Below are 26,193 nucleotides of genomic sequence, written 5' to 3'. Positions count from 1 at the left end.
CAATTTCTTTAACTTATCTTTGCGACCCCCCAACACCTTCCAAAGATGAAGCATTTTCTCCACTGGTGGAATCCTGTACCTGCGATGCTGCACTGCTTGGGTTTATTTAACAGTTTTGAGGATGTCAGTGGTTCTAACTATCTGCTTTGGATTGGCAGGGGTACTGTTCATTAGATGGCTAGGAAGAAAAGTAACAATGGTTGTTTAAACAAAATAATTAGGAAATACCAGGCAGCTCACATTATACTCACAAATTTGAGTTAAATTCAAGCTTTGTTCAGGGGGACAGGTTTAGAAATTTAACAATGGAAGGCAACTTAAGTGGATGCAGCTAAATCAGTGCTGACTTTGTGTGGGTACTTGGATTTAGAATGGGACTCCACTGAATTGAATTTAGGAATCAATCAACTTTAAAGTATAGCAGCATAATCACTTTTATAGTGACCAGGTTTAAGGTGGTTTATTACCAAATTGTGCTAAATTTATAAAGGCATTTTAAATCAAATGAATTGCACTACTTTATGCTAATTGCAAGAATTTGATTTGCGTCACCAAATATTCAGAAGACTGTCTTTATGTCCCTGACCTCATATGTGATCAAAGGACTGATTTCTATCACAGTTCACTCTTTCTGAAGTCAGCAGGAGCCACAGGTCTGCCTTCCAGAGCAGATCAGGCTCTGCCTCTTCCTCAGGTGATGATAATCTTGCCTGATAGAGCATCATACCTCACGAGAAGAGCCAGAGTGCAGCTGTAGCTGGAAAAGGCTAGCCAGACCTCTCTTAATGTTCTGAGTAAAACCAGGTTCATTTTGATATGAGTAGAAGGTTTTGACCTGTAGGAACAGGGGGAGGAAAAGTATATAAAAAGCATTCAAAAGTGTACAACAAATCTTGTTAAATTAGAAAGGAATAGTGAGGATCCACTCTAGAAAAACTACCTTTATTTTTTTTTCTCATTAGGAAGTTGAATTTGGATCTGTTATTTGCTTATTTTGAGCAAACTGCGGAGCCTCAGGGCCTGAAAATAACAGTACAAACACATTTTGGCCTTCAGCTGAACCTAAGTACAGTTTCAGTGCAGTGAGCATCTCTCCTCCTGGAATTAGAGAGAATTTAGATGGGAAATGGGAAACTTTTCATAATTTCACAGGCAACTCATTTTTCTGCATAATCCTCAGGTAATCACCCCCCACAGGGGCATAATATCTGTTGCACTTTAATCATAGGTTACAAAAACTCAGGATGAATCATAGATAAATCACAGATAGAATGACTTCAATGACGTGTCAAATGTATCACAACCTTTGCACTTCATGGGTCAACTATTGTGCTTGAGCCTCTCCTCTGGTAACAAGACTTTGCACCTCCACTTTGCATTCAAGGTGCTTTAAAAGTGCCCCTTTATCTGGAACTGTAAGTACAATCAGTGTATTATCTTGGGGTAACCCTGAAAAGTGAAATTACTGTGCCAGGGATGAAATTGTCATACCACAAAGAAATCATAAAAGGAGTGTATAGACCCTACCACCTGAGAAAAAGCCCAAGTTCTTAATACTACATCTGAGCCTCAGCATGTGAAAGTGTGCAATGTATGAGGAGCAGATGCATTCTGAACGTGTTCTTCTGGTACCTCTGTTCTCATGTAGGGATGTGTACAGTTCACAGCCAGCGCTGTCCTGTTTCTTTTTATGTTGTGTAAAAGTGATGACAAGGCTGAGTCTGAAAGTTACTGAGCAGGTCTGATAGCAGCTGCAATTCAGCAGGCTGAGCTGGCGGCCAGGGTATGTGCTCAGTGCCTATTTACAGCAGGAGGTAAAGATCCTGCTGGGATAGAGTGTCACAGCCCTCACTCTGCTCTGCAGATGGGAAAAGGGAGTGTGACCTTCAACCTTCCTCCTGTCTCACAGCCCCTCTGCCCATGCCCCACCTGCTGAGCATTGCTTGGGCTGCAGAGGGGAAAATGGGGCTCTTGGCCTAATGCCACAAGCAACAGGAGGGTGAAGGACCAGGGGCAGGAGCAGCCATGGCTCAAGCCTCAAGCCTCACCACTCCCTGGCCTAAAGAGTAGGCTGAGTACAAGGGCAGCTTTCATAAGCAGCTCTGCAGGGAAAAAGAGAGTGATATGGATGTACTTGAATCTCCTTCTCAGAGACAGTGTGTCAGAGAAATGGGGACACTGAGAGCTACAAATGGACATGGGTGGTCCTGTGCTGGGACAGTGCTTTGGTGTTCTTTCAGGGCAGGATATAAACCCAGGCACATGTTGAGACACATCTGCTCTCTGACCCCTCTCTTCTGATTTTTGGAGACAGTCCCCCAGTGGGGGAAAAATATGTAAGGCTGCAGCTCTTTCAGCATTAAGCTCATTAACTTGGCACCATTGAAACTGTAGGTGACACAGAAGTAAATAAGAAAGCCAAACAGCTGGGAAAAGCAATCCTGGCAAAATACTTGATAAGGGTTTAAAGTGATTAACACCGTTCCTCACAGACTCAGTAGAACATCCCTCATGAAAAATTGTATCTTCTTTTCTGCCTTCAGATCTTGGACAAAATCCTGCCCTTGCTGAAGTCAACAGCACAAATCCCACACAGCAATTGTGCATATACCCACTCGTGTACCTATCTCTGTGGACAATCTGCTTTTACTTCCCCATTGTGTGGTGCTCTCAACACACAATAGGCTTGGGCTAGAAGATAAATTACAGTCTGTTCTAAACTACTCTATTTCATGCAGAATGATAGGACACAATGGCTTATTAAAAACACTGAGTGAATAGTGAACTGATAAATTCTTCAAGTCTGTTACGAAAGTTATGTGTCCTGTTTCCTTAGGGACTGAATTTTAAAAGACAGGATCTTACTTTTCCACGGACTAGCTCAATCAATATAGGCCTCTGTAAAGCCTCCAGATACTCTTTCCCGATGATCTTCTCTGTGCTTTTTCCTTTGAAGATGTTTTTAGCAGCTGGACGTTCATTCACATTTTCAACCTGAACATCTTTCATCTAGCAAAGTAAAAGCAGAGAAAATTAATGTAGAGAGCAGTGTAGAATTGGCCTGGAGTAGACTAGATAGACTAAATCACATAATAAATGTTCTTTATTTCTGCATTTCTGGTTCTGATTATTAATCTTCCATGATTACTATGTCAAAGTTTACAAAAGAAGCCAGTGCTCTCCACTGGGGAAATAAGTGCCAGAAAATCCCACCAGAAAGCTAAGTACCAAACCCAGATTCTATTTAGAAATATTTGCAGCTACAACTGAGGACAACATATTGCCCCTGGGGTAAGCACTTGCACACCAGTTGTTTGAAGCTATAGGTGCTGTATGAAGCAATTTCTAAATACAGGAGATATTCTGAAGTTCAGGCTTATGATGTTAGACTGATACTTGTGAAATCTTATTCTATAGGAATTAGATCATCAAAGCAGCTGGGTTTAGTTGATGAGACTGGAGAATAAAAGGTTTAGCTTGTGTTCTGACAGTGAGTTCTCTGAGATTAGGTTAGCAGCTAGGTAAGTGCAGAAAAGATTGTGTATGTTTTAAGTTGTCTGATGGCAATAATTACCGTAATTTTGACCAGCTGGTTATCATCATTGTCAGGATTTCTCCATAAGAGGTTGACATCCACACCAGAAGAAATCCGATATCCTGCACTTCTCTGCAGTGATGCTTTCACCCGATCAACATAGACTTCAGCTGAGTAAGCAAACTTATATAGCTTGTCATTATTTAGGCTTGGCCCAGTAGTGTGCCCTGTTTGGAAAGCAAAAACATACAGCATTTTAGAATTTACTAACTCACATAATCTACCATTTTCTCTAAGAAACCTTTAGAAAAATTTAAAATTTAATTACAAACAAAAGATTTATGGGACTCATCCTGCTACTCTTGATCACAGAGGCTGTCTCACTGAAGCAGCTGGGGTTTTTTGTGATTAAGTTGACACCGATCATACATATTTAAATAAGAAAGGTGACAGGATCCTTTGTTCTAGCTCTTTAAGACTGTCAGCTATGTTAGTATTACAAATTAATCCAAAATTATTTGCAACTCAAAATACAGTTAATAATCACGCAATTTGTGTGGTTAGCAATGTGAAATGCACTGATGTGATCCGTTGGAGCTAAATCATTCTCTGCATCTCTTGAATGTTTATTGGGAATCTTTCCATTGAGAGTCTTGCCCAAGGGTGACATGAAGTTGATGAAAACATTAAGAATATATTTTTTAGGTAAAATAATTAAGCTCTTGTTCTTTCAACTACATTATTGTCCCCCTAGCTCTGTCTCTGCTGTTAATTTATGTATTCTAAGGAATGTAAAAGGGAAGAGAAGGGAAAATAAGCTGGCTGTACATTAAGTGCTCTTAACATCCTCAAAGCAAACACACACAGAGTGACCTTAGGTGCTATCTGTAAGCAGCACAGCACCAGCCTCACACACCCAAATGCTGCACCACTGAATGCACTGGCAATTTCTTCATGGAGTTCAGGAGGTACAGAGCAGAAACAAGTTCACAACAGAGTTAATCTAAGAAACACAAAGTGCTGTCCTCAGGGAGATGCATTTCAGTCTTATGACAAGTGCAGGGAAGGGCAGGGGAAAGAAGAAAAATTTCTCACAACATCTCAGAAAAATTTTTAAGCATGCTGTAATGGAATCAGTGTCTTCAAAGTCCCCTGCAGAGATTCATCAGGCTATCCTGATTTATGTTATATCCTTCTGTTTCATCTGACTCACTTAAATAAATTTCAAATCACTGCATTGATAGAAAGGAAAATCAGTCTTATTTCACTTTAATATTTTAAAGCCCATTTAGGTGGGTGCACGGGGTAGTTCCATCCTGGCTGGATGGATACATTCTGCAGTTCTTAAAGAGTCCAAGACCCCTGCTTCATTAAGACTTTGCTCACATCATCCCCCTGTTCACTCAGATACCATGGCAGTGGATTAAGGTCAGCTTCAAAGAACCTTTCCCTGAACAAGATGGACACTCCAGCAAGTTTAATCTGCAAGTTGTGTAAGCTGGCAAAGTTACAGAACTAAATAGACTTTACGCCAGCTGGGGATGTGGTGCAGCAAGTCTGGTGATCCCAGTGGGCTCAGCCTGTTCACATGAGAGGCCAAAGCTGTAACTATTGATCGTTTCCCAGGGAGGTTGAAGGTTTCATGTTGGCACAATGGGGCTTGGCTGCTTTTGTATATCTTGTGTGTCTGTTTCAAAACAAAGTCACCAAGAGGCATGCAACCCTTCCTGGAGGTTTACTGTGAATTTCCTAGCCAATTTCCTTCCCTAATTCCCTCCTTTGAAGCTACCTTACCCTTGAGAGCAGAGGGTGCTCAGTGCCTGCTCAGAGGTGGCTATGCCTTTCAGGGACACCCAAGGTTCCCTGCAGTCCCTTGGAGCCAGTTGCTTCCTAGTTCAAAATGTCCTTAATTAGCAGCAGAAACTGCAGTGCAAAGGACTTATTATTGGCTGAGATTTTAGGAATACCACCCACTAGGTGCATTCTAAACACAGTCCCATCTAAAGGAAAAAAGTAGGGGAACAGCACATCCAAGAGAAATTATCGGGGTGCCCAGAGACAAGTCGCTTATTAGTTAAGGTGCATGTTGTGGTTATGTAGTTAAGGTGCATGTTGTGGTTAACTATTCTCAGTTAGAAGCACCTTTCACCTACCCTCTTCCTTTCCCCACAGCTGAACACATACATGGTTTTATTCTTCTTTTGTAAGAGTTCCTTCCCTCCTCATCCCTGTTAGCATTTGCTTGTCCCCACATACAATAGAGCTGTTCCTAAAGCTGATCCTAAAGGAGACAGATGAGCAAATGATGAAGCAGCTTCTTGCAAGTGTCATGGAAGAAACAAATAATTGCAAAGTATACCTGGGAGCTAGAAGAACATGAGGTTTTGAAAGCTGTCACCAATTCACACATAGAAAACACTGCAGGAGCCAGGGCAGAAGACACCTTTAGTTGCCAGACTGGGAAAGGTTAGGCCGAGAGTGGATCATGATAAGAGAAGCAGCAGGGATGAGGCAGCATTGAAAGCAGTCCCAAAGAGTTAGCACTTATCCCTGTGGAAATGGGGAACCCAAGAGAGACAACTGAATATTGTGGTCAGGCTGAGAGGCAAGGGAGATCTTGACAGATGACAGACAGAGGCACAGGGTCACTGACCAGAACCAGTTCTCAAAACAACACAACTAAATTTTCATGCCAACTTCCATGAAGAAAACACCAGTACTTTTTAAAAGGAATATTGCAACACCTTTCTGATAGAAACTTTTCTCAATAAAAAGTCACCCTTTTAGAAGCTCCTTCCTTTGTATTCAGCACAGCACTGGAATCCTTGCTGCCTGTGCAGCCATTGACATTTCAGCTGATGGCAAGTGCCCCACCGCCTGAGAAGGGAGGAGAGACGGACACACAGACTGCCATCAGCCCAGCCAAGCTCTCTGGGGGTCAGAAGTGCTGCTTCCAAGGTGGAGTGCATAACACATAGTTTGACTAGTAATGTTAAGTGTCTGTCATTAAGGGTAACATGCCAAGTCTATAATTAAATCATGATACTGTATTATACAGAAGGTTACACTGCATGAGTAGAGACAGCTGTCAAGTCCTGTGCCTTTTATTAATACATATGGCATGCACAGCATGCGTGTCTCTAACTACTTGCTAGCTCTACCTTCATAAATCATATTTGCCACTATCTCTGACACCAGATAGCTTTAAAAAGCAAACCCCATCCGCTTGTTTGAAAACATTTTTCAAGTGGAACTGCAGTCGGAAAGTTTTACGTGTGCTGACCTACCTGAATTGAACAGAATAATGTTTCAATATTTCCAAAAGGCAGCACGGCCTGATGAAAAGGTAAAACACTAATCCTAATCCCAGCTCTCACACTGAGGCCCTAAGTGGCCTTTGGGCCAGTAATTTAGCTCTCAATCTCTCTGCACAAGAGAGACAGGAAATCTGGCAGAGCTGAAGGGATGACTAATTAAAGAGAAAATGCTTGCTCAGTATCCTGGGGAATGTGACAAGCAAATATTACTTCACATCAAGAAGCTTTGCTTAATTGATATTAAGGGGAAGCTGGGAAGATCAGACACCAGAAATGTGGCATATTGGTACCTAGCCATAAACTGAATGTGGCAGTCTCATTAAATAAACTCACAGGTAAAGGCACTGCTTGCAAACTTCTCTCCTTTATAACTCCTGTCCTGAGGGTGTATAGAGGCAGGGAAGAAGGAAGGCTGCTGCTCTGTGCTTTACACAGTGTCCTGGATTCCCTGCAGAATGCAGGAGGTTGCACCCATGAAAGCATCTCTACAAACTTTTTAACATCTTAACCAAGGATGGCGTGCCCCCCTGCTTCCCCTCATGATGAAGACATCCTCATTAAACTAAAAACTCAGCTTATGTTATAAGGTTGCTGTTCCTCTAAATTTAATGTGAAGTTGTACATGAAGAGTCACTACTATAGACACCTTTCCTTGCTTCATACATTGGCACTACTGAAGCAGACAGTCTCCCAAGATTTCATACCCTTGACTTTGTCAGGACACCTGAGTAAAGCTCTGCTCACAGGGTTTCTGCAGACATCCAGATTTTCAAGACTTACTACAGAGCAATGTTCTCATGAAATTAACATGAGAATGTTAATTTCACATTAACAAATGCTTCTTACTGACTTCAGTGGTAGCTGAGTCAACTGCTCAGAAGCTGAAACCTGGACAGCCCAGAGCACTTTCTGGCTCTGCTCCACAGAGCACTCCATGTGTTTAACTTCTGAGTGTGTGAAAAGTCCCTTTGAAGTCAGTGCCCCCACATTATGTCCTGATTAAGCAAGTTCAAGATCTCTGATCTCCTGGTCACACCACTGGCCCTGTGCACTTGAAAACATCATCTCCTCCATCACCTCTGCTGAGAGGAATACCGCAAGCACTTAAACCTAGCTACTAAATGCATCTTGTATTACTCAAACATGTCTGAGTAAAGCTGATAATTTTTGAGGCAAAACAGAGATCTGCATACACACACTAGTTTTGCCTCTGCTGAGGCAGAAGCTGAACCAAGCCCGGTACAGACCTACCTTTAACAGAGGCTGAGTAGGTGGAAATGATGCAAAGGAACAGCACGGTAAGAAGAATCATGCTGGACTCTGCCGAGCTCCTGACTGCAGCATGAAGTGTGAGAACCTCCAAGAAGTGAGCTGAGAGTGGAGCTTGCAGAGAGAGCCACAAGCTCGGCCACACTGTTTATCTAGATATAGTAAGGGTCAGATTCCAAATTCCACACTCAGGTACTAAGTTCATTAAAGGACTTCCAGTTAATTATTAAGAACTAAGGTAACTGGCAGTTTCTACCCCATTTTATCAATCACCTTGGCTTTCATTTTTGAATACTGTGCCCACACAGACCCATTTCTGAGCAGCAGAGCCCATCTCCAGTGCTAGAAGAACCAGGAGACCCTGCCACCACTCTTCTCTCTAAATGAAAGGGTGATTGGGTCTGTTGCTACCAGGGGCCAGGTCCTGACCACTGTTCCCACTGTCTTGCATCATCTGTCATCATCTCTGAGCAACTGCAGAAGCAGAGGTTTTTTAAGGGTCTTCCTGGAAGCAGAAGTACATAGGATTTATCAGTGCCATCCCAAAAACTGATCCTACTTCATTACAGATTCAGATGTGATGTCAGTGCCTGATACATTGTACCATGCTAAGTCAATGTTCTTTCTTTCAGCATCCCCAGCCCCCATCTTACATCATTGCAGTGGCAGAGGTTAGAGCCTGAAAGATGAGATAAAACAAGATATTTTGTCCCATCTCTGTGAAGGGTACCTGCTTGGCAAGGTCTGGGAGCAGGGAAAACCAAGTCCTTTCCCCTTTTCTTGTGCTTACTTCACCACCTCCCTTGAAAAGGCCCTGGCTGACTAACCCACATGCTTCCCTTTTCCTCTGACAGTAAATCCCAGGCCCTCTCACACCAACCTCACAGCCACAGGGCTGGTTAAAGGATGTCCTTCAGCTGTCCCTCAGGTGTCGGTGGGGCAGCAGGCCAACCCTCCATGTTTCTTGGCATGCCCTGGCACACAGCCTGCAAGGCTGCATGCCTCTCCCCCAGCACACAAAGCCTTCCCAGCTCTGTGAGGAGGAAGGATCTACTCCTGCCAGTAAAGGAAACAGACAAGTGAGCCATCAACACAGTCTTCCACTTCAATTCCACGGGTTGCTTTCATGTGACTGCGATCTACAAACACCCCAACCCAGCAAGTGCCATCCCAGGCTGCAATTAGATGCTCCCAGAGGGCCACATCCTCTGCAAGGGATGGTAAAGTGAGAACAGCCTTCACCTTGAGTGGTATAAATGCCTCTTCTGTTTTTTTTTTTTTTGTGGTAAAAGAGAAGTCGAGTGAACACTGTGAATGTCAATCATTGCCCAGCAGTGGGAAACAACAGGTCCATGCCACTGCTTCTCCCCCACGCTCATCTGCACCTTGTGGAAGTTCCCCCTGGACCTCTTCCTGTATTTTGTTTGTATGTGTGCACACATGGGAGGAAGATTAGGAAATCCCAGGGGTCTGCTATTGTTTCTTCCCCATTTGTGGTTGGTAATGCTGCTTTCTCAGCATAGGTTGTGACATGCTTCTGAAATCAATGGGCTGAGGCAGAGGACTCCTTTTGCTGCATTTAGTAAACAAGGAGCTTGCCAGGCTTTCTGTGCTGTTTTGGAAAAAATAAGGACACTATCTTGGTGCAAAACCAACTCCATCTAGAGAAAGACCAGAGATATGGATCCTGCTTTAGAAAAGCAGCATTGACATTTTACTCAGAAGGGGGAGGTGATGTTGGTGTGAAATCTGAAGAAGAGCAATTGTCCTCTTTCTGTGCTCTTGAGACACAAGAAATTTACTTCTTCCAAATAAAATATTTTTTTAAAAAGGCCTCTGTTAGAATATCCCTGGCCAGATTCCCTGCCGATGTAAATCCACATCTCTCTTTGGACACCACTGTAGCTGTGCCAGTTACAGAGCTAAGGATGTAACGGCCACGTAGAGAAATTTTGTACATACATGTCCACGTGCACACACATTTATACACCCATAGGCATACCTATAACAGAGAGCTGGGGTGCTCTTCAGACATCCTAGAAACAGGATGCCTGAGCCTCACCTCAGTTATGGCCAGAGTTAATCAGCAGTGACTTCCTTTCAGTCAGATTACACCAGTGAAAACGGTGCTGTGCCCACCAAAGTCCACACCACGTACAGGTTGTGGGATCAGCCCCTCATGGATGCTTCACGCCATGCTGGCATACGGACTGGGGTCAAAGTATTCCTGCTGCTGCACATTTTCCAGAGTCCAAACTGTAGGGCTCATATCTTTATACAGCCTAATAAAACTAATGAGATTTCCTCCCATGTTCTGAGGTCAACAAAATGTTTCTTTCTGCCTTCTCTTCTCAAGCAACAGCACAAAGATCTTGCTTTTCAACTCAAACCTTCAGGTGTGAGCACCAAAGTACCCAAGTGCATCCTTGCCCTTCAGCTGCTGCCCGTGTGCCCCAGCTCCCAGGTTTTGGGTGAATAAAACCCCCTGTTTCTACCACAGGGGGCAGGGGGTCAGAGATGCCCATCCAAGCCACTGGCCAAAGCCAGTTTGCACCCTAAGCCTTCCTCAAGAGTGCTGCAGTCAGACCCAGCCCACAGGGAGTAATGTCATTGTCCAGACCTGAGCCTCCCCTGAGTATCTTTTTTCTTCTCCATAGTCTGCCTCTTGAGCTGCAGCTTTAAGCTGTGGAATATTTAGTTCATTCTGATGCTGGGCGGGGAGGGTGACTCACCATTGGGATCAGCATCTTGAAAAAGTCACGTTAAGGCCCCATAAAAATAATGAAATTTAGACAGACAGCTCTTTCTCAATATTTGCAACTGCTCAGTTCTTCATTTCACTTTGTCACCACTTGGCAGACTTCAGAATACATTGCATTACGCTCTGTTGGTGTCTGAGGACACAGGGGGCTGGATGAGCAATACTGACGCTTTGCAGAGGGCACTGTGAGAAAAACAAACTGCGTAAGCAGTTTCTTCATTCTAGGAAAAAACACATCTGCGTATTACAAGTCTTTATCAGATGTCTTTTGCTTTTTTTTAAAAAAGGGCTTCTATCAGTAACTCATCTGCTGCCTTTCAGTGACCAGAAAACACCAAAGGATTCTCCACAGGGAGACTGGAGCGTTTGGGCTTCTAGGATGCTGGCGTGTCAAGCTAGATATTAATAGTAACGTGAGTGAGGTTTTAAATAGACCCCAGCAAATGCAGATCTAGCTATTTTTAAAGTAATGCACTGAATAGGAATCACAAATTAGATCAAATGCTACAGCAAATATTAAATTCCAACAGCAGTTGAAAGGTCAGTGTCTCACTATAGTGACACCACACAGTTTTGTGAGTGCAACACAGCTGTAGCGAACCTGAAACCAGCACTAAAACTGTACGAGTGTGTATATCTGGCACCAATGAAACCTGAGATAAACACTGATGCACACGAAAAGGGGACTATGGTAGCACACGCTCGTGTGTTTGCTAACTTTGTGTGCCTCGTTAACCAGGGGCAAACAGACATCTACATACTCAGGCTGCCCCAAATACATTGTTCCTATAGAATATAATCCCAGTCTCCAGAACCGACTCCTCTAATAGGGCAGCATTCCTTCATGAAGTTATTTGGCGGCGAAAGAACGCAGCCCTTCGCTGGGCATTGACACCGGAGTTTAAAAAGCTAATTGTCGGTGGCCTTTAAAAATAGGAAGCACGAAGGGCCGTACCTCTCTTGCGGGGGCGGAGGGAGCACGGCACTGCCGGGGACTTCTGCAGCTACAAATCTGCCCTGAGGAATGCCACAGCTAAAAATACTTCGCTGGCCCCTGCGTGAACTCAGCGGTGCCATCAAACCATCAGATAAAAATAAGCTTTTCTCTTCCTTTTCGCTGCCCTTTATCCCCACGGAGCCCCCAGAGCCACGGCTGGGGGTGACGGGCGGCGCGCGCCCTGACACCGCCCGCCGCTGGGGGGCGCCCTGCCTGGCGGCCCCACGTGACCACCGCGCTGCTCCCCCGCCCGCCTGCGCGCGCGCGGCTCCGCCCCTTCCCGCGGCGGGCGCGCGGGCCGGCTCGCGGGTACGTTGCGGCCCCTCGGGGGCGGGGGGGAACATGGCGGCCCCCGGGGCCCTCAGCGCGGCCCCGCGCCGCGCCCGGCCCGGCCGGCGGGGAGGGACACGGCCCTCTGCAGCCATGAGGGGCTTATGGCGTGTCCGTGTATAGATACACGTGTGCTTGCGTGTGTATATCTATGTGTCTGTGCGCCTAAGTACGCGCACGCAGGTGTGCGCGCAGGGCTCGGTGTGTGAACGCCCTCAGACAGGGAAATCGGGATGTGCCAGCAAAACCTCCGCTGGTTGTCTGGTGTCCTGTGTGTTTCCTGTCTCTGCTGCCACTGCAGGAAGCCAGGGCGTTGTTGTTTCCTGCCTGTTGGAGATGCAGTGTTCTCCGGTGAAGTTATCCTTGGGGAATTGTGGGGGTGTCGGGCACAGAGGAGCTGCTAGTGCGGAAAAATCGTGCTTGCCATTGGAAAGCAGTTGTTACAATTGTAATTGATTTGAACCGAGAGTGCTTTGCTGAATAACAATTGTTCATCCTTTTACTTGTTGTGTTTGTCTACTGACAGTGGTTGGTGTCTGTTACTATCCAGTGTCTTCTGTTTTCAGTAGAAATAAAGATTAATTTTGAAGGAGTACAGCTCGTTCACACTTTTTTTTTTTTTTCCCAAATGGCTTTAGTCCCTTTAAAATGGCATTTCTCTAACATGCTGCTGTAGTTATATTGCAGTATATGTCTTCAATTTTTTGTGTTTGTGTACACGTACTGGTAATGCTTTTTTTTCCTATTACATTTGATTCAGTGTGATTCCCTAATTTTATGCTGTTGTTCTTTCGCAAAGTTTTTAATTAGAAACTATTCCCTACCTGCAGATCTAGCAGGCAGAATTTTAGACTCTCGGAATATAGGTTATAATCTTTCTAGAATGTTCTCTGTTACTATTTGCAGAGTCTTTAAACAAACAAAAAAGGCCTTCTCTTATTCTTTACTCAGGCATATAGTAGGTATCGAGTGGTGTTTGTTCTAGTTGAGCATCTTGTTAATGACACTTATATCACTTTGTTTCCTAGAGAACTGGTGAGCAGAAGACTTGTTTTTAATGAAATATCCGGTATGTGCTGAGAAACAAATCAGAAAACACAGCCAAAAGCTAATGTCGTCTGAAACACACACGGACAGTCCAGAGGTGCCAATGGAAAATACCCCGTTCCCTGAAGTTCCTGATGTGGAAGGAAAGGCAAAGTCAAATGACAATCCACTAGAGAGACTGGAGGCGGGCTCAGGCAAGGAAGAATGCCTTGAGTCCATGTCCAAGAGGCAAAGGAAGAAGCTGTTGAAGCAGAAGCAGTGGGAAGAACAGAAAGATCTACGGAGGTATGATTTGCAAAGCAGCTTCCCATGGTTCCCATGTAATATTTAGTGCTAATAATAACGACGTGTCAGCAGTATGTACTTGTAAATTGCTTCATCAAATCAAGGCAGTTGAACCAGTTTTCTCCCACACCAGGTTTAAAGCAGTAGCCCCAGGCTACTTCGTCTGCACTTGAAGAGGCTGTAGAGGTAAGCATCCCCTCCTCATACTAGAATTGTTCCTCAGCTTCAAGAGGATGTCAGGAGGGATTCAAACGTGCATGTTGTTCATTTGTCAGAAGGGAGACAGAACATGTGGCCTTGTTCCTCTTTTCCTGATGCTGGCAGACTTGAGAATCTTACAAAGACACTGAATAAAAGCAGCTGTATTTGAGAGGTGAAGTGCTGTGCTACAAGTTACACTGACTTACACAGAGCTTCTGTTTTGTTGTGTTGAGAGAAAGTGTATCTGCAAATGCACTGATGGTGATTTATTCTTATCGCACTGACTGCCGGGTGCTCCTTCCCAAGACAGCGGTTGTTGCTGTCTCTGAAATTTGATCTTCCAACTGCCTGCTCCTGTCAGGAGGATTGGAGGATGGAACAATTTCTTCAGAAGCCTTTTGAGAAACTGTTCAGTGAAACACGATGTAAATTGCCTTCCTCATTCTGATACTGTGATTGCTGTTCATGTGTAAACTTATCACTTTTTGGTTAGTTCTGTTATGAGACTTGACTCAGAGCACCCTTAAATCCGTTAGACTCCCAGTATTGAGTTAATTACATTTGTGTCAGATGTCTGCCTTTGTAGGTATTTACAGAACTTCACAAAGGTGGGGGAGTGTTTTGTGCTGGTCTCAGTGTGGCACAAATGCAGGCAACAGGCCGCGTTTAAACTATCACAGTCACAGGAAAACCACTTTGGTCCTAGAAGTCTGCATTTGTTTGCTTAACACAGTACCTCAGCAGAGCTGGCAGCACTTTTTGAGGATTGGTTTGTTTGTTTACTTAGGCAGAAACGAAAAGAAAAACGCCAGAAGAGAAAACTAGAACGTCAGTCAAAATTGGATTCCAGTAGTGAGGGGAATGACAGAAAGTGCATGCGCAGGGAAGTTGTTCCTAGCACGCTTCGCCTCATTGTGGACTGCAGCTTTGATGACCTGATGGTGTTAAAGGTAAAAGGAACTTCAGATTAACTAGGTATATTTAATTTTCTTCAATATAGACTGTATGTTCTGAGGATTTTCCCATGGGTTACAGACCAAGTGTTGTGACAGTGATAAACCTGTTTGATTTCTCAGATTAATTTTGTATGTTAATTAAATCCTTGTGATTTTTTTTTCCTAGAATAATGTAAACCAAGCACATGCATAGAGATGTCTAAGTACACCTGTGTTGAAGATGTGTGTGTCTCCTTGTCAGCATAATCCCCTCACTGTGGGTGTTTTTTCTCTCAGGATCTGATGCCCAGACTCTCTGAGTAGTCACTTTTGCCAGTTAAAAGCTTCATTTTTCTCTCTTCAGCTTCTGACTGGCTCATAATAAAGCATTTCGTGATGGTCTGTATGAAGGACTAAATAAAAACAAACTGTGTTGTGTACAGGATGTGAAGAAGCTTCACAAGCAGATTCAGAGATGTTACGCAGAAAACCGCAAGGCATTTCATCCTGTGCAGGTATGTTTGAACAAACTGAACACCGACTGTTGCCAAGTACCAAACATGAGAACTGTAGTAGGAAAAGAAAATATTTAAGCTGCCTCTTTAATAAGAAAATTATTTCTATTGTAACACCCACATGTTAATAAGGATACCCCTGTATGTGGAACAGTATGTGCATGCAGATGAAAAGTGCCAGATCCAGCTGTGCCAGTAAGAGGCTGTTGATACTCTTGCTTTTAGCTGTGGCAGATTTTTAAAAAGTCAGTATAAGTCTGAATTTAAACATATCCCTAACTATATGAATATGGTCCTAATCCCACTTCCATCCAAAAAATATTAAGAGTTTTAGCTAACTGTTAAGGGTGGAAAGAGAGGAAACAGATTGTGGCAAATTGATGTTTCTATTTTGTACCTCTTGTTTGTTCTGTTTGAAGTTTTACTTGACCAGCCATGGGGGACAGTTGAAGACCAACATGAACGAAAATGACAAAGGATGGGTGAATTGGAAGGTGAATAATTGAGTATTTCTGTAAAAAGTTAAGTCTTGACTGTAGTTGTTAACTATATTTTTAGTTGTGAAGAACATTATTTTTTTCCACATGGATTTTTTTAATACATGTGAGCAATAGCATCTTTGAAAAAGTGTAGCTTTTGTCCTTTTAATTGATTTAACTTAAATAAGCCAAAGACTGATTTTCTTGAATCTAGATTTGAATTTTGCTTGAAAAACTACACACAGATCCATTTTCACTTATTTTCATTGAACATTCTTGATAGACTAAGCAGGACTCCTTGATTTATGCAGTTCCATCAGTTGTTTGTCTTGACAGTGCTCTTTTATCCATGTCTAAAATAAGACTTGCCAGTTGGGATGTGATTCTTTGGTGTGCACTTTCACTTTCATCACGTTGCCTCTCAGCACTGAAGTGTTCTGGAGAGAAGTAGCTTCTCTTACGGTCAAGCTCATGTTGGTTTTCCTTGTGACTCCCTGTTAAGCCCCTATTCCAACAACTCCAAAGGAAGAGCACTTAGAACAAATAAAAGCAGTCCTGTTTCCAGCAGTTCTTGTGCAATAGCTGCTTCACGAGAGCTTAGCATAAACTTATCTTACTGAACAATTAATGTTAACTAAGCGTTGGCTTCTGGGTTCACTTTTTTTTAATTGCTTCATAGGAGAAATATGGCAACGTTTGAAGGGAATCACAAGAACTTAAGGATTTTATTTTACAAATCAGTGCTCTAGGGACTGGATTGCTTACACAGAAAAATTAATCTGCACTGTGCTACGTATTTGAACGTGAAGGAGGAATGTGGAATGACCACATACTGTTGGATTTATTTTGCTAGTCCCATCTTGGGTCTGTAAAGCTTGGTCAGCAATTCATCAGTTGAATGTAACTTCTTTTAACTATCTTTTTTTGAGGATATCCAAATTAGATCAGAGCACTATAGTGAGCTAATAAAGAAAGAAGACCTAGTATATCTTACCTCAGATTCCCCAGACGTTCTCAGAGAGCTTGATGAGAAGAAAGCCTATGTGATTGGAGGACTGGTGGATCACAATCACCACAAGGTAAACTGTGGGTCTGTTTCTTTGCAGCTTTTTTTTTGGCACCTTATATTTGACATTATTGTTCATGTGTAAACTAACATAATTAATAATGAGAACTCTTCTTCAAAGAAGAACTCAAAAAATGTTGAAGAAATGTGAACAACACTTGTGGTGGCAGCAGTGGCTTGTGTTCCAGAGTTTTCTTATCCTTTACTCTTCCTCTGAAAAAACACCAAGTGACTACAACCTGAATAACTTTGTACTTTACCATAAGCTTACCTTTAAAACAGGCAACAGCTGATGGTTCTAGAGCTGCAGCTGCATGAACAGGTTTCATTTACAATCCTTTTGACCACAGGTCACAGTGTGAGATGTATAGAAAGTAGTGAGTTTTCCAGAGTAATAGCCCTTGAGGAAGGTGCTGTCCAATCAGGTTAAGTTTCTTTTTGTAACCAACTTCTAAAGCAACATCATGGCAGCACAGGCAAAACTCTTGCCAGAAAATGATACTTGTAGTAAATCTGTATGGGCTGATCTGAAACAGTAATTCTCAAATCCACTTGTTTTGGTATCTTTTCCCCAGGGAATTACTTACAGAAAAGCTGTAGAGCAGGGAATTGGTCATGCACACCTGCCACTTGGAAACTTTGTCAAAATGAACAGTCGGAAAGTGTTAGCTGTCAATCATGGTAAGTTCTAAATCATAAAATAATTACATTATTTTAGAATATACCTGTAATAGTTACAGTTTGAACCCTCTGCACTGTAGTGCAGATGCCTAAACCTTGTTTTATTATGTTGATATTTCTTGAATTTAGTTGCCTTCAGACTACACTAATTGCCCTGACCTTTAAATATTATAGATATGGTTAAATGTAAATGATGGTGTCTTAGCCATTTAGAAGTGAACATTGTATCCTGTTGGCTTGTCTGAGGATTACTTATGGCTTTCTTACTATCCTGATCTTGTTTCCAGGTTTAATGTATAAGTGAGTAAAATGTTGGAAACTATCTGACATTGTATTTTTTTGTAAGGTACACATTTTATGCCAAGGGAGAATGAATGTTTGTGATGTTTTCACCTCTTTCAACATTTCAACAGCTTTGTTCAGCAGTAACTGCCTCAGTACTGTAGACTTTCCTCAGTTGGTGTCAGCAGTACTCCAACTACTGAACTTTCATAACTGCATTTCCCTGGTTCTGACTGAAGTATTCAATTGCTTAACCAAGCCTTGAATCCTGCTCCTTTTAAACTTTCGGCTTTATTATTAGATTGTCTTTCAGTGTCATTAAACAAAAATACATGCAAAATGGAGCCTACTCAGACCTTCAGGGAAATTTTTGACATGGTGTCAAAGTCTTTATTGTGCCCCACTGCACATTCTTTAGCTTATCTTACCTTGTTTTATTTCAAGTCTATTTTTTTATGTAACACATTGCTCAATGGTAACTTTATTTTCTGAAAGTGCCATATTAATGAGGCTGGCATTTGCATAATAATAAAGATTATTTAAGTGTGGAGGAGAATATAGTATGGCATGGGACTTAAAAATTACCAAACCCTATGTACTTGTAAGATGTTATATGTTTCTAAAATTGGATGTTTCACTGTTGTTTTATATAGAAAGGAAGAGCTAATTAGAGCTAATTATAGGAGGGGTCAAAATCTTTGTTAAAGTGCATCCACAGCAGGATTCCTGTCAAACATGAGAAAGCACTGGTGCCTGTACAGAAGGCACTGGTGAGATGGAAGTATTTGTCTCAGTCCCTGAGAGAAATACTGTCATGCAGCTGGAGACTCAGGGTGTGCTTGGTTTCAGGCTGCAATAGTAGCAGAGTTGCAGTGTCTGCTCATGCCTGCATTTCATCAGTTCTGCTCTGAAGATGCTACAAGAGAATGCACATAAACCTCTGTAAATGGATGGATTTGGGGGTGTGTTGCTATCAGGAATTCACTTACCTCCCTGTAAAAGAGCTGATGGGCTTTTCTGATGTTGCAGTATTTGAGATCATCCTTGCATACCTGGAGAAGAGAGACTGGAAGGAGGCCTTTTTCAGTGTCCTGCCACAGAGGAAAGGGGCTGTTCCTTTGGGAGAAGCCAATGATTCATCCAAACATGCTCTGTCTGGAAAAGAAGATGAAGACAATGACTCGGACAGCAACTAGGCTTCAGAACTGGATGGTGGGAAACATGAGACATGCAGTTCGTTGAATAAAACTGGGCCATGAAGTAGTTTTACTTCAAAGACCATCCGCAGCCCTTGTAATGCTGAATTGTCTCTGTGCTCAGTAGTCCCAGAGCTGTTTCTGTGCATGAAGGGTTAAGTTAAATTCAGGTTTTTACCCTGAAACATCAATATAATAGCTTTTTAAAAAGAGGAAAAAAAAAGGAAAATGCAGCATTGCTTTTTTCCCAGGGAAGCTGTTAAGTTTTTAAATATTATTTTTTATACATACCGTGTTGGTTGTAAATGCCAAGAGCATTAGTAGTTAATATTTTAATGTATACATTCTTGTCTTCATTTCTGTTCAAAAGTTTTTTTTAAAAGCAATGAATGACAAGTGTTCCTTTGGTTCCAAAACCTGTACCACTAGTGCCTGCTGCAAAGTGTGCATGAGCACTCAAAACAAAAATTCTGATTTTCCTAAGCATCTCAACAGACAATCACAAGCAACTGAACCACCTGATTTATATATTGTGTTTAGTTAGCTGGGGTCAGTAGGTGAAGTATGAATGTGGGGTTAAGCCAGTGCTTTATACTTGAGCTTAACAATGGGTGTTAGCACAGGTGCAAATCATGTGCCTTGATGGGCACATGGTGCACACTGAAGTGACTCAATCACTTTTGATTATTTCTTCATGTTCTCAGCAAAATTTATCACACAGCCTCAGAACACCAGGAGAGAGGAACTCTTCCTTACAGGTCACTCAGATTCAGTATTACTGTGTAACCACAGGATCCTGTATGTATTGTATTGTCTATCAAATATTTTTCCTTTAAAAAAAAAAAGTCACAATCTTAGTCTTGGCTGGATGTTCTGATTCATCAGCTGACTTCAGTGCTGTGACAAAGTAGTGGACATCTTGGAAGTGAGGCTTTGCTGCAGCCCTGTGAGCCTGCCTATCCCTTCTCAAGGAAGTAGCCAGGTAGCTGCAGTGCCTGAATAAGTGCAGCTCTCACACAGGTTTCTCATGCCTGAAGAGCATGAGGTCATGGCATCCTAAGTGTTCCTCTCTGCTGAGCTGCAGTCAGAGGGCTGATTCAAGTATGATTTGCCTTGTGCCCATTTTTCTCCTTTTCATTGTTACTGCTTTCAAATGGAGACTGCAAGTGGGATCCCTGTGGGTCCCTATGGTATGTAAAGGCTTGGCACCCAACTGGTAATGACTTAAACGCTTAGTGCACTTCTCTCTACACTTTCTAAAAGGCCAATAGAAAAATTTCTTCTGTCAAAAGGATGGATTGTGGTTTGTTGCTAAACTTCCACAGGGCTTTTCTTAGGCTTTACAAAACTTAGATTGCTTTGTTGCCAAAACTAGATCAGCCTTTTCACAAAAACATTGCTGGTTTTATTTCTGTAACAAAAAAAGGCAGCATAAGTGTATCCAGCATGTATTACACTAATTCTCTAACTGAAATGTGTAAAATTGCAAGGAATTACACCTTTACAGCTGAGAGAACCTCATATTAATGCAAGTAGCACCTACTAAACCTGATCTAAGACTCCTCAGTCTGTCCAAGGTTTCCTTAAGACTATTTCATACATGTGCCTCATTGACTCAGGCTTGAGAGTGTAGGAGCAGATGGCTCAGACAAACTGGGGACTTTTAGAGACATGCTGAAAGGGTTCCAAAGCATCTTACAGAACTGTTGTACAACTCAAAACACAGCCTTACAACTTTACCAGTGAAGTTAGATACACACACCCACACACATACCGGTGTTTTTAAATCCAGCTATTTAAATCATACCTGTCTATGGTGAAATAGAAGGAAAACACGGTCTGGGGTGTGTTGCTATTCAGAGGCTGCTCATGCCAGCTGCCCTGTGTCACAACAGCTCAGTGGCTGCTGCCTGTACATCCACATTGTTTATCTCACCCACACAATGGGGTCTTCCTGTCCCCCATCATAAGAAGTGTGGCCAGCAGCTCAAGGGAGGTGATCCTCCTGCTCTGTTCTGATGAGACCCCACCTGGACTGCTGTGGCCAGAGCTGGGGCTCACGACACATGAAGCCCATGGACCTGTGTTTGAGCAAGTGCAGAGGAGGCCATGAAGATGCTCACAGTGCTGGAGCACCTCTCCTGCAGACAGGCTGGGGGAGCTGGGGCTGTTCAGCATGGAGAAGAGAAGGCTCTGGGGAGACCTTACAGCGCCTTCCAGTACCTGAAGGGGGCCTACAGGAAAGTTGTAGAGGGAGTTCTCACAGGGACAGGTAGTGATAGGACAAGGGGGAGTGGTTTTTAACTGACAGAGGGTGGGTTTAGGTTAGATATTAGGAAGAAATTCTTCACTGTGAGGATGAGGATTTTAATTGTTTTTCATTTTAGATTTACAAATTGTATACAAGTTACAGCCCTGTTTGGCACTCTGGTGTTCTAGTTTGTGGCATGCTACTTAAGAAAGCACATTTATTCTTCATTTTCAAGCTACAAACCTGGCTGTTCTCAGTATTGTCAAGATGGTTACTTGCATGTTTCAGGCATGGCCCACTAATGCATTACACTGGAAGCCGAAATAAATCACTGTACTGTTTTATAATAAGACAAGGAATTTGTTTCTGGTAACAGAAATAAATATTTACATGCAGTGCTTTAGGGCACTTCTTACAGAAAGACCTTTCTTTGAACCAGCTTTAGCTGTATGAAGTTAATGAAGCTGTAGGAAAACACACTGGGAAGTTTTCTGCTTCACCCCTTCCTCAGGGAAGATCAGCTCTGACATGCTTGTCTAACCAAGACTTAGAGACCTCTAATGTGATTTGTTCCCGGGCCGCGATGTTGAAGGAGAGAACATTAAAAAGACAATCTGCACAGAAGCTCTAGAAGAACAGGATCCCTGTGTTTCACCACCAGACGTCATTGCTGAGCTTAGGAAAGCTCTGACTTTCATCACTAAGCTTTGTAAAGTTTCAGGTACTGCCAGAACTATTGCTCAGCAATGCTGGGCAGCAGAATACATCCAGAGATCTTTAAACCTGTGTAGCGTAAAGTATTAAAAAGGCAATAAAGAAGGCATGGCTCAAGGAACCTGAAAAGAAAGAAAAGAAAATAGGAAGGGGATATGGCAGAAAGTCAAACTTTCTGACTGAAATGTGCAAACTTTCTTTTAGTTGCATGCAGTGGGGAGGTCACAGCAAGGTGCCATAAGTAATCCTGTTGTTTTGTTCCCTTCCCACTGACCCACAATCCCCTTGGTTCAGATTTCTGAAGTCAGGAACCTCAGCAGTGTTTATGTGCATCCATGTTGTGACAATTTCCCAAACACTGTACTGCTACAGGTTACTGTACTTGCCCCCTTCTTGTCCATTTCCTGGATTCAGGTCAATTTGTCTTTGCTTTGGCTTCCACAGGTCCCATGTCATAATATATGACCCTATGTTTGCTTATGGAGCAGTAGTGTTTGATTCTAGACATGACTCTGCAGAAGAGCATCTGAATATACAAGATCCTCTCTGAACTGCCCCATCTCAGAGGGTTTTGGTCACAAAGTTGACAACACACTGGCATGCTGCACAGGGGTGTAGCTGTCCAAGGGGATCCACACTGATGGTTATTCCAAAATCCTGTGTGCATGACAAGGCACATGCACTCAGGGCAGTCTTGGGGCAATGTGACTGCCACAGGAGAGCAGGATGTGGCATTCCTAAATCCTTAGAGTTTGAGGATAAGGTCAGGGGAGTTTGAAGAGTCCAGTGTTTCTTTGATTTAAACAGAGCTTTCTATTGCTCAGGCTGTGCTGTAGATCACACTGAAGATCACAGGTTCATATTATTGTAAGGTATCCATTTATTCTGCAGGAGGGTTTTAAAATAAGCTATCAGTATGTACACATTCTTCTTACCATAAGTTATTTTGAAAAGCAGAGATAGACTTCAGTGTGACTTCCAAATCTAAAGCTGAATAAACTTTGACCCATCTTTGAATTGCGTACCTTAATTGTCTCTCTTCCAAGAAGGTGGCTTTGTTAGTTGGAACAACAGCATCTACTACTGACAATCCTAAAGCCAAATAATCAAATGTTTGATTCCTATTCATTCCCTTTTGCTGCATTTTTACTTCCAGTAATGTAAGATGTGCTTTTTAATTTCTTGTTTGCCTTGTTTGGCTGTGATGAGACCTAAAAGGAAGACAAGGCATTATTTAAAAAAGAGGTGTTCATGCTTGATTGAGTACTCTCCTTGGATATTATTTTCCCCTTCAAATTCTTCTAATACTTGCTCTAAACCCACAAGCTAATTTGCATCTTTCACCTTTAGCATTTCTTCAGTTTACTAAAATGAATAAGGCATTGTCCTGTGAGCAGTTGATTTATTTCCTGTGTGTGTTTGATTTATTTCCTGTGTGTTATTTCTGGATGTCTTTGTTCATGTTCTCACAAAACTTGATGTCATCCTATATGTGCTTAATTCAGCTCCATTGCTGTGTCATGCACATTTGTATAATCTTCAGATACGATCCCTAAACTTTTTGAAGGGTATAACCTATAACCTGCCCTGCCAGCTAGTTCTGCTCAATCTCTGTGCTTCAATAACAATGAGCACTTGCAGGGTTTTGTATTTTGTATACCTAATCTTTTGGACATCCTTAAATGTGCAGGTGGAAAAATAAGAAGGGGTTGGAGCAGTCACAGCTTCTATACTGTGTAGGGTGAGACTTCAGAAATGTTGCTCTTTTTTTCCTAACATGTGTGTCCCAGAGCTTTTGTGTTACCATGTTCTTCAGAAGTGACTCATAAGAGGGTAACTTGGAAATTGCTATCATACAGTAGGAAGAAATGCTGGATTTTCAATTTAAACACCCTCCAGAAGGTTTATTTTTCTTAACAGCTAAGTTCACTGTCTGAAAGAAAGAAAGGTACCTTGGTAAGCTTAAATATCAACATGGTAGATGAGGAAGAAGCAACCTATTTTTAAAAATGCTAAAGTTTTAGCTAAAGCTAGTATGCATTTTATTATTTGTAGGACAGAATGTATAGTTGTCAGTAAAATCTGTGATGCATAACTGCCATTAAAAGCTTTTTTTTTTTCCTCTAAAGAGTTAGGTCACTTGAGCTGTAGTTAAAGTAGTTTACTGTTAAATAGAGCCAGGTTCCGTGCATAACTAATTTTACATTAAAAGAAAGCTGTTTCAGAAAGCACTAGCTCTCTTTACCTGGAGTCAACATCACGCACTGCTTCAGGCAAGCAAGCAATGCAAGGTTGCTCAGCCCTGGCAGGAGTAAGGAGTGGGAAGCAGGCTGTGAAGTGGCAGTAAAGAACCACTTTCCCCTACAGGTGCCTTGTAGTCAGAAACTGTAGCTATGGCTGCAATCTGCTGAGCATGATCAATGTTTCATAACATTGGCCCAAGTTACCGTCCCCAAGTGAAGATAACCTGGAGTTGCAAGAACAGGCCTTTGCCCACTGCTTCTAACTCATGTGTGCAGGCTCACTAGCCATGAACACCTCCAGTATGTTTTGTCTTCAGCCTCTTACACACATTTCACTGGAATCTGCTGAAGTTAATAAATCACTGGAGAGGGGATATAATCATGTTCAGTTGGATAAAGTGAGATAAAAAAATAAAGGAATTATGCATCATATTTCCATAGACTTACAGGCTATCCTGAGTTGGAAGAGACCTGCATCAAAGACCAGCTCCTGGCCCTGCACAGGGCAGCCCTAAGAGTCACACTCTGTGCCTGATAGCATTGTTCAAACCCTTCTTGAATTCTGTCAGTCTGGTGCTGTGACTACTGCCTTGGGGAGCCTGTTCAAGTGCCCAACCACCCTTTACATGAAAAACCTTTTCCTAATATTCAACTTAAACCTCCCCTGACGCAACTTCATGCCATCCCCTTGGGTCATGTCACTGGTCACCTGAAAGATGAGATTTTAATTGTACAACATGCAAATAAACAGAGAAAAATTCTCTTCATAGTGAATAACCCTAAAAGTGGAGAGGTCTGGGGATCAGCTAAGTATTTTCTGGCAAAGGGTTCAGCCGAGGGCCTGTGCAAGCAAGTTGTAAAGGAGTAGCACTGTGGTTTCCCTGCATGCCAGGGCCACTGTATGCCCTGAGCTAGAGCCTCACCCTCATTTATCTTTAAGAATCGGGCAGAGCAATGCAAATAAATCAACTTCTGCAACATGGTTATGCAAGCCTGCTCCTGCTTCACTGGAAACCTGTGCAGTCTCTTTTCTTGTCACTTTTTGCCTAAGACCATGACACCTATCCCTGCACAGGCTGCAGACAGGATCCGGTATTCTCAGTTGGAGGAAAAAAAAGTCATGGCCTTGATATGCATATAGCTAAAGATAGGAGGAAAGTTTTGAGGGGAAAGGAAACATAAAAGGATATGAGAAATAAACCAATAAGGAAAAGGGATGGGAATGGTTGGAAAAGACCTCTAAAATGATCAAGTACAAAAGAAGGGAGGAAAGGAGAAAGATAAACATCAAGGAACAGAGTGGACTAGAAATACTTCATTCTGATACAAGTTATTTTAGGAAGTACAAATCACTAGGTCGTACCTCCTAAGAGGACTGGAGAGCTTTGGCCAGAACTCGGAACAAAAAAGGAGAGTTTATGGCCATTGGAAGAAAAGGCTGTGAGCTCAGGAGGACTACAAGGATGTTATGAGTTTTTGCAGGGAGAAAATTAGAAGGGCTAAAGCCCAACTAGAACTTAATCTGGTAACGGCCATTAAAGACAATTAAAATTGTTTCTATAAATACATTAACAGGAGCAGGGCTCCATCATGTGTAATGGTAACTTGGGAAGACAAATGCCATCACTCTAAATGTCCACACCTTCCTCCTTCTTCCCCCACTTTATATACTGAGCATGATGTCATGTGGTCTGGTACAGCCCTTTGGTCAGTTTGGGTCACCTGTCCTGGCTGTATCTCCTCCCAGCCACCCATGCACCCCCAATTTCCTCACCAGTGTGGCCATATGAAACACAAAAAAGGTCTTGGCTCTATAAACCATGCTTAGCAATAACAAAAATATCCCTATGTTATCAGCCCTATGTTCAGCACAAATCCAAAACCCAGTCCCAAACCAGCCACAGTGAAGAAAGCTAACTCTGCACCAGCCAAAACCAGCACAGAGGTTCAACTTGCACCAACGTGTAGTGCCAGAAGAGGGCAAGTGTGTGGGCATGTGAGCAGTGATGGGGGCTGTGCTTGTGGGTATTGGCAGCAACAACAGGTCAGGCACTCACAAAACAAACATGTGGTAAGAAACATTCTGTCG

The 26,193-nt window shown here is 42.6% G+C and overlaps 2 protein-coding genes across 6 annotated transcripts in view; one reads left to right on the top strand and one right to left on the bottom strand.

Annotated features, from left to right (window-relative positions):
• The window catches only part of MTTP (microsomal triglyceride transfer protein), a 30,798-nt gene extending 18,735 nt beyond the window's left edge, over positions 1-12,063 (bottom strand). The window contains exons 1-6 of one of the 3 annotated variants that reach the window (XM_053940981.1): positions 11,838-12,063; positions 10,854-11,103; positions 8,104-8,626; positions 3,575-3,762; positions 2,866-3,009; positions 728-835 (exon numbers count right to left, since the gene is read on the bottom strand). In XM_053940981.1, the coding sequence (XP_053796956.1) occupies positions 728-835; positions 2,866-3,009; positions 3,575-3,762; positions 8,104-8,164 (501 nt within the window). In that variant the 5' untranslated portion in view covers positions 8,165-8,626; positions 10,854-11,103; positions 11,838-12,063. Of the gene's footprint in view, positions 1-727; positions 836-2,865; positions 3,010-3,574; positions 3,763-5,688; positions 5,710-8,103; positions 8,627-10,853; positions 11,104-11,837 lie in introns of those variants that run through there. The other 2 variants (XM_053940982.1, XM_053940983.1) reach the window with 2 other exon arrangements.
• Positions 12,064-12,152: 89 nt separating this feature from the next.
• On the top strand, positions 12,153-22,878 carry TRMT10A (tRNA methyltransferase 10A). Of its 3 annotated transcripts, none has more exons than XM_053940576.1 (8): positions 12,153-12,188; positions 13,238-13,541; positions 14,530-14,692; positions 15,121-15,192; positions 15,612-15,686; positions 16,601-16,750; positions 17,313-17,418; positions 18,730-22,878. In XM_053940576.1, the coding sequence occupies exons 2-8, from the start codon at positions 13,267-13,269 to the stop codon at positions 18,894-18,896; spliced, it is 1,008 nt and encodes a 335-aa protein (XP_053796551.1). In that variant the 5' UTR covers positions 12,153-12,188; positions 13,238-13,266; the 3' UTR covers positions 18,897-22,878. The 3 variants fall into 3 exon arrangements, with proteins under 3 accessions (XP_053796551.1, XP_053796549.1, XP_053796548.1); XM_053940574.1 differs by lacking the exon at positions 12,153-12,188 and adding an exon at positions 12,221-12,560; XM_053940573.1 differs by lacking the exon at positions 12,153-12,188 and adding an exon at positions 12,221-12,657.
• The last annotated feature ends 3,315 nt before the right edge of the window (positions 22,879-26,193 follow it).

This window comes from Vidua chalybeata, chromosome 4 (genome assembly GCF_026979565.1).
Source record: "Vidua chalybeata isolate OUT-0048 chromosome 4, bVidCha1 merged haplotype, whole genome shotgun sequence".
Classification (NCBI taxonomy): Eukaryota; Metazoa; Chordata; class Aves; order Passeriformes; family Viduidae; genus Vidua; species Vidua chalybeata.
This window is presented reverse-complemented; position numbering and strand designations above follow the sequence as displayed.

Coding starts and splice junctions, on each gene's coding strand:
- TRMT10A (XM_053940576.1), top strand. CDS start 13,267: ATGAAATATCCGGTATGTGCTGAGAAACAAATCAGAAAACACAGCCAA. Junction 13,542..14,529: donor GAACAGAAAGATCTACGGAG/GTATGATTTGCA, acceptor TTGTTTACTTAG/GCAGAAACGAAAAGAAAAAC. Junction 17,419..18,729: donor AGTGTTAGCTGTCAATCATG/GTAAGTTCTAAA, acceptor CTGATGTTGCAG/TATTTGAGATCATCCTTGCA.